General features: G+C 39.4%; 1 protein-coding gene and 1 non-coding gene across 2 annotated transcripts; both read left to right on the top strand.

Moving 5' to 3' along the window:
- Positions 1-5,440: 5,440 nt before the first annotated feature.
- TRNAG-CCC (transfer RNA glycine (anticodon CCC)) lies at positions 5,441-5,513 on the top strand. The gene has a single exon. It is a non-coding gene; the product is annotated as a tRNA-Gly (tRNA).
- Positions 5,514-13,030: 7,517 nt separating this feature from the next.
- On the top strand, positions 13,031-13,969 carry LOC133254966 (olfactory receptor-like protein OLF2). Its single transcript, XM_061429451.1, has one exon. The coding sequence runs from the start codon at positions 13,031-13,033 to the stop codon at positions 13,967-13,969; it is 939 nt and encodes a 312-aa protein (XP_061285435.1).
- Positions 13,970-15,525: the final 1,556 nt, after the last annotated feature.

Genomic DNA, 15,525 nt, shown 5'->3' with positions numbered 1-15,525 from the left:
TTTTGCCAAGAAAATGCACTCATCACAACAAACATCCTCTTCCAACAACACAAGAGAAGACTTTATACATGGACATGACCAGATGGTCAACACCGAAATCAGATTGATTATATTCTTTGCAGCCAAAGGAGAAGCTCTATACAGTCAGCCAAAACAAGACCAGGAGCTGACTGTGGCTCAGACCCTGAACTCCTTATTGCCAAATTCAGACTTAAATTGAAGAAAGTAGGGAAAACCACTAGACCATTCAGGTATGACCTAAATCAAATCCCTTATGATTATACAGTGGAAGTGAGAAATAGATTTACGGGCCTAGATCTGATAGATAGAGTGCCTGATGAACTATGGAATGAGGTTCGTGACATTGTACAGGAGACAGGGATCAAGACCATTCCCATAGAAAAGAAATGCAAAAAAGCAAATGGCTGTCTGGGGAGGTCTTCCAAATAGCTGTGAAAAGAAGAGAAGCGAAAAGCAAAGGAGAAAAGGAAAGATATAAACATCTGAATGCAGAGTTCCAAAGAATAGCAAGACGATATAAGAAAGCCTTCTTCAGTGATCAATGCAAAGAAATAGAGAAAAACAACAGAATGGGAAAGACTAGGGATCTCTTCAAGAAAATCAGAGATACCAAAGGAACATTTCATGCAAAGATGAGCTCGATAAAGGACAGAAATGGTATGGACCTAACAGAGGTAGAAGATATAAAGAAGAGGTGGCAAGAATACACAGAAGAACTGTACAAAAAAAGATCTTCCCGACCCAGATAATTACGATGGTGTGATCACTGACCTAGAGCCAGACATCCTGGAATGTGAAGTCAAGTGGGCCTTAGAAAGCATCACTACGAACAAAGCTAGTGGAGGTGATGGAATTCCAGTTGAGCTATTCCAAATGCTGAAAGATGATGCTGTGAAAGTGCTGCACTCAATATGCCAGCAAATTTGGGAAACTCAGCAGTGGCCACAGGACTGGAAAAGGGCGGTTTTCATTCCAATCCCAAAGAAAGGCAATGCCAAAGAATGCTCAAACTACCGCACAGTTGCACTCATCTCACACGCTAGTAAAGTAATGCTCAAAATTCTCCAAGCCAGGCTTCAGCAATATGTGAACCATGAACTTCCTGATGTTCAAGCTGGTTTTAGAAAAGGCAGAGGAACCAGAGATCAAATTGCCAACATCTGCTGGATCATAGAAAAAGCAAGAGAGCTCCGGAAAAACGTCTATTTCTGCTTTATTGACTATGTCAAAGCCTTTGACTGTGTGGATCACAATAAACTGTGGAAACTTCTGAAAGAGATGGGAATACCAGACCACCTGATCTGCCTCTTGAGAAATTTGTATGCAGGTCAGGAAGCAACAGTTAGAACTGGACATGGAACAACAGACTGGTTCCAAATAGGAAAAGAAGTACGTCAAGGCCGTATATTGTCACCCTGCTTATTTAACTTATATGCAGAGTACATCATGAGAAACGCTGGACTGGAAGAAACACAAGCTGGAATCAAGATTGCCGGAAGAAATATCAATCACCTCAGATATGCAGATGACACCACCCTTATGGCAGAAAGTGAAGAGGAACTCAAAAGCCTCTTGATGAAAGTGAAAGTGGAGAATGAAAAAGTTGGCTTAAAGCTCAACATTCAGAAAACGAAGATCATGGCATCTGGTCCCACCACTTCATGGGAAATAGATGGGGAAACAGTGTCAGACTTTATTTTTCTGGGCTCCAAAATCACTACAGATGGTGTCTGCAGCCATGAAATTTAAAGATGCTTACTCCTTGGAAGGAAAGTTATGACCAACCTAGATAGCATATGCAAAAGCAAAGACATTACTTTGCCAACAAAGGTTCATCTAGTCAAGGCTATGGTTTTTCCTGTTGTCATGTATGGATGTGAGGGTTGGACTGTGAAGAAGGCTGAGCGCCAAAGAGTTGATGCTTTTGAACTGTGGTGTTGGAGAAGAGTCTTGAGAGTCCCTTGGACTGCAAGGAGATCCAACCAGTCCATTCTGAAGGAGTTCAGCCCTGGGATTTCTTTGGAAGGAATGATGCTAAAGCTGAAACTCCAGTACTTAGGCCACCTCATGCGAAGAGTTGACTCATTGGAAAAGACTCTGATGCTGGGAGGAATTGGGGGCAGGAGGAGAAGGGGATGACAGAGGATGAGATGGCTGGATGGCATCACCAACTCAATGGATGTGAGTTTGAGTGAACTCCGGGAGATGGTGATGGACAGGGAGGCCCGGTGTGCTGCAATTCATGGCGTCACAAAGAATCGGACTGAGCGACTGAACTGAACTGAACTGAATGCATACATATACACCAATGGATGGAAAAATTACATCTCCAGTCCAGTGGGTTACAGAAGGCCCAGTCCCATCAATCAAGCCCAATTAACTGACCTATACAGAATTTTGACTTTAAGAGACATTTCGTCAAAAGGGATATTCACGTAAGTTTATCTCCAGCTTTTTGTATCATCAGGGACTCAGACATTCTACACAATGGACGAGGATTGAAAAGACAGACAACAATAAGTGTTCTTTAAGATGTGGAAGGGCTTCCCTGGTGACTGAGATGGTAAAGAATCTGCCTGCAACAGACCTGGGTTCATTCCCTGGGTCAGAAAGATGCTCTGGAAAAGTGAATGGCATCCCACTCCAGTATCCTTGCCTGGAGAATTCTATAAACAGAGGATCCTGGTGGGGTACAATCCATAGAATCAAAAAGAGTTGGACACGTCTGAGCGGCTAACACAAGATGTGGAAAACCCAGGTGATTCACACTGAAATGTCATAGTGGAGGTGTGAATTGACATACTTTATAGAAAACTATATGAATATTTACTAAATCTAAATTTTATTTTTAAATTTTAAATAGATAGTTACCTACACAGTATTATGTTTAGGGACATCATTGGCATCAAGGAAGTTTGTTTAGATACAGATTTTTTATCTCAGTTGTTTGTCTCCAAAGTCTTGCATTTTAAATTCAACCTTCAGTCTCTCCCTCCATGCCCTCATGATTCTAAAAGGTATTCTCTATTAATGCCCAAACCTTTGGGGAAGCAATTTATGTTATTCTTTTTTTTTTTTAACATCTACTTCTGCTTTATTGATATGCTAAAGCCTTTGGCTGTGTGGATCACAACAAACTGTGGAAAATTCTTTTTTTTTTTAATTTAAATTTATTTATTTTAATTGCAGGCTAATTACTTTACAATATTGTAATGGTTCTGCCATACATCAACATGAATCCGCCACGGGTGTACACGTGGTCCCTATCCTGAACCCCCCTCCCACCTCCCTCCCTGTACCATCCCTCTGGGTCATCCCAGTGCACCAGCCCCAAGCATCCTGTATCGAACCTGGACTGGCAATTCGTTTCTTATATGATATTATACATGTTTCAATGCCATTCCCCCAAATCATTCCACCCTTTCCCTCTCCCACAGAGTCCAAAAGACTGTTCTATACATCTGTGTCTCTTTTGCTGTCTCGCATACAGGATTATCTTTCTAAATTACTATCTTTCTAAATTCCATATATATGCATTAGTATACTATATTGGTGTTTTTCCTTCTGGCTTACTTCACTCTGTATAATAGGCTCCAGTTTCATCTGCCTCATTATAACTGATTCAAATATATTCTTTTTAATGGCTGAGTAATACTCCATCGTGTATATGTACCACAGCTTTCTTATCCATTCATCTGCTGATGGACATCTAGATTGCTTCCATGTCCTGGCTACTATAAACAGTGCTGCAATGAACATTGGGGTACACGTGTCTCTTTCATTTCTGGTTTCCTTGGTGTGTATGCCCAGCAGTGGGATTGCTGGGTCAAAAGGCAGTTCTATTTCCAATTTTTTAAGGAATCTCCACACTGTTCTCCATAGTGGCTGTACTAGTTTGCATTCCCACCAACAGTGTAAGAGGGTTCCCTTTTCTCCACACCCTCTCCAGCATATATTGCTTGTAGACTTTTGGATCACAGCCATTCTGACTGGCATGAAATGGTACCTCATTGTGGTTTTTTGATTTGCATTTCTCTGATAATGAGTGATGTTGAGCATCTTTACATGTGTTTGTTAGCCATCTGTATGTCTTCTTTGGAGAAATGTCTGTTTAGTTCTTTGGCCCATTTTTTGATTGGGTCGTTTATTTTTCTGGAATTGAGCTGCAGGAGATGCTTGTATATTTTTGAGAGTAGTTGTTTGTCAGTTGCTTCATTTGCTAATATTTTCTCCCATTCTGAAGGCTGTCTTTTCACCTTGCTTATAGTTTCCTTTGATGTGCAGAAGTTTTTAATTTTAACTAGGTCCCATTTGTTTATTTTTGCTTTTATTTCCAATATTCTGGGAGATGGGTCATAGAGGATCCTGCTCTGATTTATGTCGGAGAGCGTTTTGCCTCTGTTCTCCTCTAAGAGTTTTATAGTTTCTGGTCTTACATTTACATCTTTAATCCATTTTGAGTTTACTTTTGTGTATGGTGTTAGAAAGTGTTTCATTCTTTTACAAGTGGTTGACCAGTTTTCCCAGCACTACTTGTTAAAAAGATTGTCTTTTCTCCATTGTATATCCTTGCCTCCTTTGTCAAAGATAAGGTGTCCATAGGTGTGTGGATATATCTCTGGGCTTTCTATTTTGTTCCCTTGATCTATATTTCTGTCTTTGTGCTAGTACCATACTGTCTTGATGACTGTGGCTTTGTAGTAGAGCCTAAAGTCAGGCAGATTGATTCCTCCGGTTCCATTCTTCTTTCTCAAGATTACTTTGGCTATTCGAGGTTTTTTGTATTTCCATACAAATTGTGAAATTATTTGTTCTAGCTCTGTGAAAAATACCGTTGGTAGCTTGATAGGGATTGCATTGAATCTATAGATTGCTTTGGGTAGTATACTTATTTTCACTTTATTGATTCTTCCAATCCGTGAACATGGTATATTTCTCCATCTATTAGTGTCCTCTTTGATTTCTTTCACCAGTGTTTTATAGTTTTATATATATAGGTCTTTAGTTTCTTTAGGTAGATATATTCCTAAGTATTTTATTCTTTTCATTGCAATGGTGCATGGAATTGTTTCCTTAATTTCTCTATTTTCTCATTATTAGTGTATAGGAATGCAAGGGATTTCTGTGTGTTGATTTTATATCCTGCAACTTTACTATATTCATTGATTAGCTCCAGTAATTTTCTGGTGGAGTCTTTAGGCTTGGCAATTTATGTTATTCAATTGTCAGTAGCGTACTGCTATCCATGTTCTAGATTTAGGGAGAATTAGTCCTCATGGCCTGGATGGGCAGTCAGGTTTGTGAAGATAAGATGGGGTTCTGTCTAAACAGAGTGTAGCCTGAGGAAACATGGTATTCTTAGAGAAAGAGAAGCATCTGAGAAAAATATGTCTGGAAAGAAATCAGGTTATGGGGGACTTCCCTGGTGGTCCAGTGGTTAAGATGCTGCATTCCCAATGCAGGGGACCTGGGTTCGATCCCTAGTCAGGGAACTAGATCCCACATGCATAGCTAAGAGTTTGCGTGCCAAAATGAAAGAGTTTGCATATCACAACTATGACCCAGCACGGCCAAATAAAATAAATAAATATTGAAAAAAAAAAAAAAGAAATCAGGTTATGGTGATGATGATTGACTTCACACCAGAGAAATAGAGAATGGAAATAAATTCTTAATGACCACAAATATATCATCATCTTATACATACATGCTGAAATACTTTTTGCAATTACATAGGGTTTTTGAGATTTTTCTTGTCAATATTTGCCACAGAAGTACATTTGGTATTTTCATATTGAGGTAATCACATAAAGAAGAGAATACACTAAGGAAAAGCATTAATAATTGTAACAAAAATCTCTTTTATGAAAATTATTAATTTAATTGAATTTTGTCTGAAGGATATTTTAGCTTTATAGACAGCAAGGGGAAATACTATAACAGTAAACAATATGAAGGCATAAAGAAAAATAACTGAAAGTCATTTGTTTTGTATTTATTCCAAGTTAGAGCTCAGAAGAAATATGAAACTTACTGAATTACTGGAATGCATAAACTGGTACATGCCTTGCACATCTTTTCTTGTTTGCTCACATTTTGCATTTACACATCTGTGACAATTAACTGCATTAAGACTGAAGTTGTAGAGGTAATATACATGATTATAGTACATTTGGGAAGAATATTTATCACCTATAAGTGTCTAAAGAACAAGTAGCAACCTGTGCTCAGAAGTATACAGCAATGATTCACATGTGTGATAAAATACTACAATAGATGGATAATGCAGAGATCACCTCCTCAAAACTGTCAGGGTGTACAATGTCAAGGAACACCACTTTCTTTACTTCCTATTCCTTCCTGAAACTGCAACGAAGTGGTCCCCCACATCACTTTCTCTTCACCCCGACATTGATTATGTTCGAGTCCATGTGATGTAACTAAAACAGACGCCCTCCCAGTGTGACAGCACTTCCTAGTTGCCCCTCTGCTCTCGGTCACTGCTGGATCCCTCCTTGGTTTAGAAATGGGACTTGTATGATCCATCAGTCCTCCCAGAAATCTAGGAGCCATATGTCATTGTTTTGTGAGTTTTCAAGTGTCACTTTAACATAAACAAGCCATAACATCTGAAAGACTACTTAGAGTTATATTTTAAGACAAATTTGTTTCATTGTGCTATATTCAGGAATCTATTTTTGAGGTATTTCTATGGAAGCAAAGAAACAATATCTACAGAATTGCAGAATATTATTCCCTCTGGGCTTCAAGTTCTGTTTCGTATTATGAGGCTATTAGGTCAGGATATATGTGATAATATGTCAAATCTATAATAACATGCAGTGAAAATTAGATAATATAAAGTGAGTATAGGTGAAAAAGCAAAAATTGCAAGTTTTAAGTCATTTTAATATTTTTTGCTCCTAAATATCATTTATAGAATTTATTTATTTTTATGATTTTAATTCTATTTATTTATTTATTGGCCTGCCATGTATGTGGGAGCTTAACCCACACCAAGGGTGCCAAGTGGAACCCTCACCCTCTGTGGTGGAAGTGCAGGGTCTTAACCACTGGACCCCCAGGGAAGTTCCCACATAGAATTTATTTTAAGAAATATCTGACTTTGATAAACTATGTTGTTGTTGTGCAGTTGCTAAGTCATGCCAACTCTTTGCGACCCCGTGGACTGCAGCATGCCAGGCTTCCCTGGCCTTCACCGTCTCCTGGGGTTTGCTCAAACTCACGTCCATCGAATCGGTGATACCATCCAACTATCTCACCCTCTGTCATCCCCTTCTCCTCCTGCCTTCAATGTTTCCCAGCATCAAGGTCATTTCCAGTGATTCATCTCTTCCCATCAGGTGGCCAAAGTATTGGAGCTTTAGCCTCAACATTAGTCCTTCCAATGAATATTTAGGACTGATTTCCTTTAGGATGGACTGGTTGATTTCCTTGCTGTCCAAAGGACTCTCAAGAGTCTTCTCCAACAACAAAATGCTGAAGTATGGCAAAACCAATACAATATTGTAAAGTAAAAAAAAAAATAATAAAAAAAATAAAAAGCATCAATTCTTTGATACTCAGCTTTCTTTAAGATCCAACTCACATCCATACGTAGCTATTGGAAAAACCATAGCTTTGTCTATACTGACCTTTGTCAGCAAAGTGATGTCTCTGCTTTTTAGTATTCTGCCTAGGTTGGTCATATCTTTTCTCCCAAGGAGAAAGTGTCTTTTAATTTCATGGCTGCAGTCACCATCTGCAGTGATTTTGGAGCCAAAGAAAATAAAGTCTGTCACTGTTTCCATTGTTTCCCCATGTATTTGCCATGAAATTATGGGACTGTATGCCATGATCTTAGTGTTTTGAATGTTGAGTTGTAAACCAGCTTTTTCCCTTTGCTCTTTCACCTTCATCAAAAGGCTCTTTAGTTCCTCTTCACTTTCTGCCATAACAGTGGTGTCATCTGCATATATGAGGTTATTTATATTTCTCCCAGAAATCTTGATTCCAGCTTGTGCTTCATCCAGCCCAGCATTTCACATGATGTACTCTGTATATAAGTTTAATAAGCAGAGTGATAATATATAGCCTTAAGGTAACTCCTTTCCCAATTTTGAGCTAGTCTGTTGCTACATGTTTGGTTCTAGCTGTTGCTTCTTGAGATGCATACAGGTTTCCTTGGAGGCAGGTAATGCAGTCTGGTATTCCCGTGTCTTTAAGAATTGTCCACAGTTTGCTGTGATCCACACAATATGAAAATGCGGAAAGATGATAAATTATATATATTTAATTTTCTCACGTCACAGGTTTTATGGTATTAATAATTGAATATACACTAAGTGGTGTTATATGTATATATGTATATGTATAATTAATTACATAATTTATTGTAACATCATTTTTATTTAAAAATTAAGAGCCAAGTGGTGTAGAAAACAAAATCTAGTTATCCGTAGGTAGTATATATATGTTCACATATTTGCTGTTTTTACAAAATCTTTACTTTGTGGATGTGTTTAATGGGATGCCTGTGTGTCTGTGTAATTATCTAAGGGTGAATGGCTATGCATTTGTTTTGTAATTTATCAAACAAAAATAAAGTACATGTATAAGGATTTGTGAACTGGATATAAAGAATGCTTGTTGATTGGTACCATTTAACTGTATCTATATTCATTCACAATCAAGTTACTTGTATGAAATGCCAGATGATAAACTACGTCATGATGTCTGTTAATTATTCCTGAGAGACCAAGGGTTCACCACCCAGGGACCAGACACAGAGATGGTTATATAATCTAGGTCATGCAGGAGACAATGCTGAATCCTCCGGCAGATACAACTGCATGCAACAAACAAGTCAGGAATTCTGGGACAGGTACTGATACTTTCTTGTTTCTCTGATATATATTTGAGATTTCCTTAGGTTTTTAATCCTTTTTTTGGAACAAAGCATGTTATATAAACAAAGGAAGATATGAAATATACACAAAATTTCATTTTACTTACTTTTCCAATCTTTATTTCAAATGAATATATTTGTTATTGTTGCTCAGTTGCTAACCCATGTCTGACTCTGCAACCCCATGGACTGTAGCACACCAGGCTTCCCAGCCCTTCATTGTCTCCTTGAGTTTGCTCAAATTCATTTGCACCAAATTGTGTTGGTGATGCTATTTAACCCTCTCATCCTCTGCTGCACCTTTCTCTTTTTCCCTAAATCTTTCCCAGCATCAGGGTCTTTTCCAATGAGTCGGGTTTTTTCCCAATGAGTTGGCTCTTTGCATCAGGTGGCCAAAATATTCAACTTCAGTCCGTCCAGCAAATATTGAAGGTTTATTTCCTTTAGGATTAACTGGTGTGACCTCATTGCAGTCCAAAGGACTCTCAAGAGCCTTCTCCAGCACCACAATTTGAAAGTATCAATTCTTCAGATATACACAGATAAATATACATAGTCCAACTCTTTTGTGATCCCATGGACTGTAGCCTGCCAGGCTCCTCTGTCCATGGGATTTCCCAGGCAAGAATACTGGAGCGAGTTGCCATTTCCTCCTCCAGGGGATCTGCCTGATCCAGGAGCAAACTCATGTCTTCTGCATCTCCAGCACTGGCAGGCAAATTCTATATCACTGAGCCACCTGGGAAGCTCTATGTTCAACTCCACTTTTTTTTACAAGGATGGGTATGACGTTGTATATCACACAGTTGGTTAGGGCAAAGTATAACAAGGGGACATAAAATTCAGGTGGCCCCCCTAACACAGATCAGATCAGATCAGATCAGTCACTCAGTCGTGTCCGACTCTGCGACCCCATAAATCGCAGCACGCCAGGCCTTCCTGTTCATCACCAACTCCCAGAGTTCACTCAGACTCACGTCCATCGAGTCAGTGATGCCATCCAGCCATCTCATCCTCTGTCGTCCCCTTCTCCTCCTGCCCCCAATCCCTCCCAGCATCAGAGTCTTTCCCAATGAGTCAACGCTTCGCATGAGGTGGCCAAAGTACTGGAGTTTCAGCTTTAGCATCATTCCTTCCAAAGAAATCCCAGGGCTGATCTCCTTCAGAATGGACTGGTTGGATCTCCTTGCAGTCCAAGGGACTCTCAAGACTCTTCTCCAACACCACAGTTCAAAAGCATCAATTCTTCAGCGCTCAGCCTTCTTCACAGTCCAACTCTCACATCCATACATGACCACAGGAAAAACCATAGCCTTGACTAGACAAACTTTTGTTGGCAAAGTAATGTCTCTGCTTTTGAATATGCTATCTAGGTTGGTCATAACTTTCCTTCCAAGGAGTAAACGTCTTTTAATTTCATGGCTGCAGTCACCATCTGTAGTGATTTTGGAGCCCAGAAAAATAAAGTCTGACACTGTTTCCACTGTTTCCCCATCTATTTCCCATGAAGTGGTGGGACCAGATGCCATGATCTTCGTTTTCTGAATGTTGAGCTTTAAGCCAACTTTTTCATTCTCCACTTTCACTTTCATCAAGAGGCTTTTGAGTTCCTCTTCACTTTCTGCCATAAGGGTGGTGTCATCTGCATATCTGAGGTGATTGATATTTCTCTCGGCAATCTTGATTCCAGCTTGTGTTTCTTCCAGTCCAGCATTTCTCATGATGTACTCTGCATGTAAGTTAAATAAACAGGGTGACAATACACAGCCTTGACGTACTTCTTTTCCTATTTGGAACCAGTCTGTTGTTCCATGTCCAGTTCTAACTGTTGCTTCCTGACCTGCATACAAATTTCTCAAGAGGCAGATCAGGTGGTCTGGTATTCCCATCTCTTTCAGAAGTTTCCACAGTTTATTGTGATCCACACAGTCAAAGGCTTTGACATAGTCAACAAAGCAGAAATAGATGTTTTTCTGGAACTCTCTTGCTTTTTCCATGATCCAGCGGTTGTTGGTAATTTGATCTCTGGTTCCTCTGCCTTTTCTAAAACCAGCTTGAACATCTGGAAGTTCATGGTTCACATATTGCTGAAGCCTGGCTTGGAGAATTTTGAGCATTACTTTACTAGCGTGTGAGATGAGTGCAACTGTGCGGTAGTTTGAGCATTCTTTGGCATTGCCTTTCTTTGGGACTGGAATGAAAACTGCCCTTTTCCAGTCCTGTGGCCACTGCTGAGTTTTCCAAATTTGCTGGCATATTGAGTGCAGCACTTTCATAGCATCATCTTTCAGCATTTGGAATAGCTCAACTGGAATTCCATCACCTCCACTAGCTTTGTTCATAGTGATGCTTTCTAAGGCCCACTTGACTTCACATTCCAGGATGTCTGGCTCTAGGTCAGTGATCACACCATCGTGATTATCTGGGTCATGAAGAACTTTTTTGTACAGTTCTTCTGTGTATTCTTGCCATCTCTTCTTAATATCTTCTACTTCTGTTAGGTCCATACCATTTCTGTCCTTTATCGAGCTCATCTTTGCATGAAATGTTCCTTTGGTATCTCTGATTTTCTTGAAGAGATCCCTAGTCTTTCCCATTCTGTTGTTTTCCTCTATTTCTTTGCATTGATTGCTGAAGAAGGCTCTCTTATCTCCTCTTGCTATTCTTTGGAACTCTGCACTCAGATGTTTATATCTTTCCTTTTCTCCTTTGCTTTTTGCTTCTCTTCTTTTCACAGCTATTTGTCAGGCCTCCCCAGACAGCCATTTGCTTTTTTGCATTTCTTTTCTATGGGAATGGTCTTGATCCCTGTCTCCTGTACAATGTCATGAACCTCATTCCATAGTTCATCAGGCACTCTATATTCTTTGCAGTCAAAGATGGAGAAGCTCTATACAGTCAGCAAAAACAAGACCAGGAGCTGACTGTGGCTCAGACCATGAACTCCTTATTGCCAAATTCAGACTGAAATTGAAGAAAGTAGGGAAAACCACTAGACCCCTAAGACAAGTGACTCCCAAATCAAGGATGACAGGCCTCAGAGATATTCAAGAGAAATATGGATCAAATTAAAGAATGAAACTATTAAAATTTTTAGAGAATGGGATGGGGACACAGTTCATGCATGATTGTCTCTGAGATTCTGGGACTGTGTACATATGAGTATTTACATTATCTGTTTTACATAACTGAAATTGTGTTAAATATATCATGTTAAGAAGAGTAGACTTGGTCAGAAGGATCCACACAGTAAACCACACTGCCTTTCTTGCCTCTCTGTCACTTGTGCTATCAGCATCTCTACAACTGGGTCCCAGACACTCTTCATCATCTCCCCTATGTAGCAGCAGCTTTCAGAGGTGAGAATATCAGCCCTGGAATATGACTGCCTCTCCCACTCTAACATTTCATACATAGGCACCCTTCCACCCTCTTACCCAAAAGCTATCACCTTTCTGCTCCAGTGAGTCTTCACAAACTGTCTATCTCTCATATACTAAAGTTGAACAGACCTGAGAGTTTAATGGGGGAAAAGAGTTCTTGTTATGTTCAGAAACTTGCCATAGCTCTTTCTGCTCCACACTCATGGAAGATGAAGAAATTGCAAAGCAATATATTCACTATCTATGTCACTCATTAACTATATTTCTCTATTATAGGATATGATAACATCCGTACATCATTGAAACAAAACAAAGCAGAGATCTTGTCAGAAGACTAGGGTTATCTGGACCAACTAATTGTAAGAATCTTGCCTTCAATCTGAGGACATAAATTCCTTAATATTAGATTGAAGTAGCAAAAATGGTCATAAATTCTATACAAATTTATGTGGAAATAGCCTGATTTAGCTTAAATGAGTTTGTGCTGCAAACACTACAGTGGTTTACAAGTGTATCATTATTATAATCATTTTATCAGTTATATCAAGTTGGAAATATTTCCCAAAGGGTCAATTTAACTTCAAGGCATCTTAGCATTATTTATCTCTTCTTCTAATTACTGAAATATAGAAACAAATAGCAGTTTGGCAATTAAGACAATAAGATGATATTAACTTCCATTTCCTTTTTCATAACTAGGAATTTTCACATGTGAGGGATGACTGCTGAGAACTGCACTGTGTTTGTGGACTTCATATTCTTAGGCCTTTCCGGTAGACAAGATGTGCAGCAGGGGCTCTTCCTGCTCTTCCTGCTGGTTCACGTCATAACTGTGGTTGCCAGTGTCGGGATGGTCCTGCTGATCAAGAGGGACCCCAGACTGCACACATCCATGTATTACTTCCTGAGCAATCTGTCCTTCTGTGACATTTGCTATTCTTCTACTATCTCTCCCAAGATGCTGGCTGATTTCTTATCTGAGCAAAAAAGGATTCCATATGATGTATGTGCCATCCAGATGTACTTTTTTGGAGCCTTTGGAGATGTGGAATGTCTCATGTTGGCTGTCATGGCTTATGACTGTTATGTGGCCATTTGCAATCCACTTCTTTATACAATTGCCATGTCCAGGGGAATCTGTACCCAGCTTGTGGTTATTGCCTACATCGTAGGCTTGGTTGATTCAGCCATCCATACCTGTTGTACATTCCAGTTGTCATTCTGCAATTCCAATATCATCAATCACTTTTTCTGTGACATCCCACCCTTATTAGCCCTGTCCTGCTCAGATACATCCATCAATGAGATTGTGATGTTCACTTTTATTGGCTGTGTTGTGGGGACCAGCATTATTACTGTCCTCCTCTCCTACAGCTATGTCATAACAACCATCCTTAGGATGAACTCAGCCAAGGGGAGATGCAAAGCTTTCTCTACATGTGCTTCCCACTTAACCGCTGTGGCTATATTTCATGGCACACTCCTGTTCATGTATTTCAGACCCAGCTCCAGTTACTGTATGGACACAGACAAAACGGCCTCTGTCTTTTACACAGGTGTCATCCCCATGTTAAACCCACTGATCTATAGCTTAAGGAATAAGGATGTAAAAGGTGCCCTAAAAAAAGCAACCAGCACTAAATTATGTTCTGGGTAATACAGTACTTTCATCCTAAAGTATTTAAAGATTCTAAGAGAAGCAGTGCAGGAACTTTGACATAGATTCTTGTAATCTTACTAGTACAGTTTCTGAATATTTTCCACTACTTACACTTTCACCTAAGTCAGTTTAGGGAACAGTCATTACATTAAACTCTGCAAACTAAGGAAGAGTGGTAATAGGATCACTCTTCTGTTTTGCAGAGAGGGTTTTTTACACCTCTTTTTTCTTTTCTTGGAGAAGTCTCAGTGAGATGTCATGCACAGAGCAACCCCTGACCCATGTTAATTTGACTTACCTTCCTAAAGGCGCCTATTTATTTATTTATTTTTAATAATAGGCTTAATAAACTTGCTGAGTCGGATGGGAGTGTTAGTGGGTCAAATTAGGTTTGTTTATATCCTTTTTATGTATTTGTTTCACCCTAACAAAGCTCCATCATAACATTTAGAAGCAAATAATTTTTAAGTAAGACTGAATGAGAAATTTATCTCTCTAGACTAAATATTCCATAAAAGTTTGGTCCTTCCTGTCTAGTTCACTGTTGTCTACCATGTACAATGCTTAGCCTCAGGATGCAATTCAAAAATATTTATTGAATAGATGAATGAATTAGCCTGAAAAACTAATTAAAAAATTGAACCTTTGTAAATTTATCAAAAAAAAAAATCATTTCCTTAATTTCATTCTAATCTGTTCACTTTAGGTGAAATCCATCTGCACTGTTATCTTTCACCTTAAGCAAAAATGAGAATCTGGGACAAGAATTATTTGATGTAAAAATCTGCTCAGTTTCTCTTCATTCTGCTTCAGTTATTATCACCAAACATCCCCTGATTTTCCAGAAACCACTGGAGAGAACTTTGTTAATGAAAACTATTGCCTGCCACATCAGTAAACAAAGGAGTTTGTAGTCATGAAGCTGTCATAATACAGCTGCCTGGTCAGTGAGCCCTGAGGGAACTCAGGATGAGAAAGCACAGAATAGGTTTTCTTAAGGTAGGCTGGCCCCAGATAGCTAAGTTCAGTTCAGTCACTTAGTCATGTCCAACTCTTTGCAATCTCATGGACTGCAGGACACCAGGCCTCCCTGTCCATCACCAACTCCCGGAGATTACTCAAGCTCATGTCCCTTGAGTTGGTGATGCCATTCCAACCATCTCATCCTCTGACGACCTCTTCTCCTCCTGCCTTGAATCTTTCTCAGCATCAGGGTCTTTTCCAATGAGTCAGTTCTTTCCAACAGGTGGCCAAAGTATTGGAGCTTCAGCTTCAGCATCAGTCCTTCCAATGGATATTCAGGCTTGATTTCCTTTAGGATGGACTGGTTGGATCTCCTTGTTGTCCAAGGGACTCTCAAGGTAGCTAAGGTGCATATCAAAGGAACAGTGTCAGAGAGCCCAGACTGTTGCATCTTCCCATACACAGAAAAAGTGCTGAATTCTTTACTTTATCTGGTTTTCTTTTATTAACAATAATCTTTTGGTGTTCTGATTATCTGATCTTTTGTTGCAAAATCTTCTGTCTCTCCTGGCTCCCCCTTGCCTCTTCAG

Source organism: Bos javanicus, chromosome 1, assembly GCF_032452875.1.
Source record: "Bos javanicus breed banteng chromosome 1, ARS-OSU_banteng_1.0, whole genome shotgun sequence".
NCBI classification, from domain to species: Eukaryota; Metazoa; Chordata; class Mammalia; order Artiodactyla; family Bovidae; genus Bos; species Bos javanicus.
Note: the sequence above shows the minus strand (reverse complement) of the source record. Positions and strands in the feature narration are given on the sequence as shown.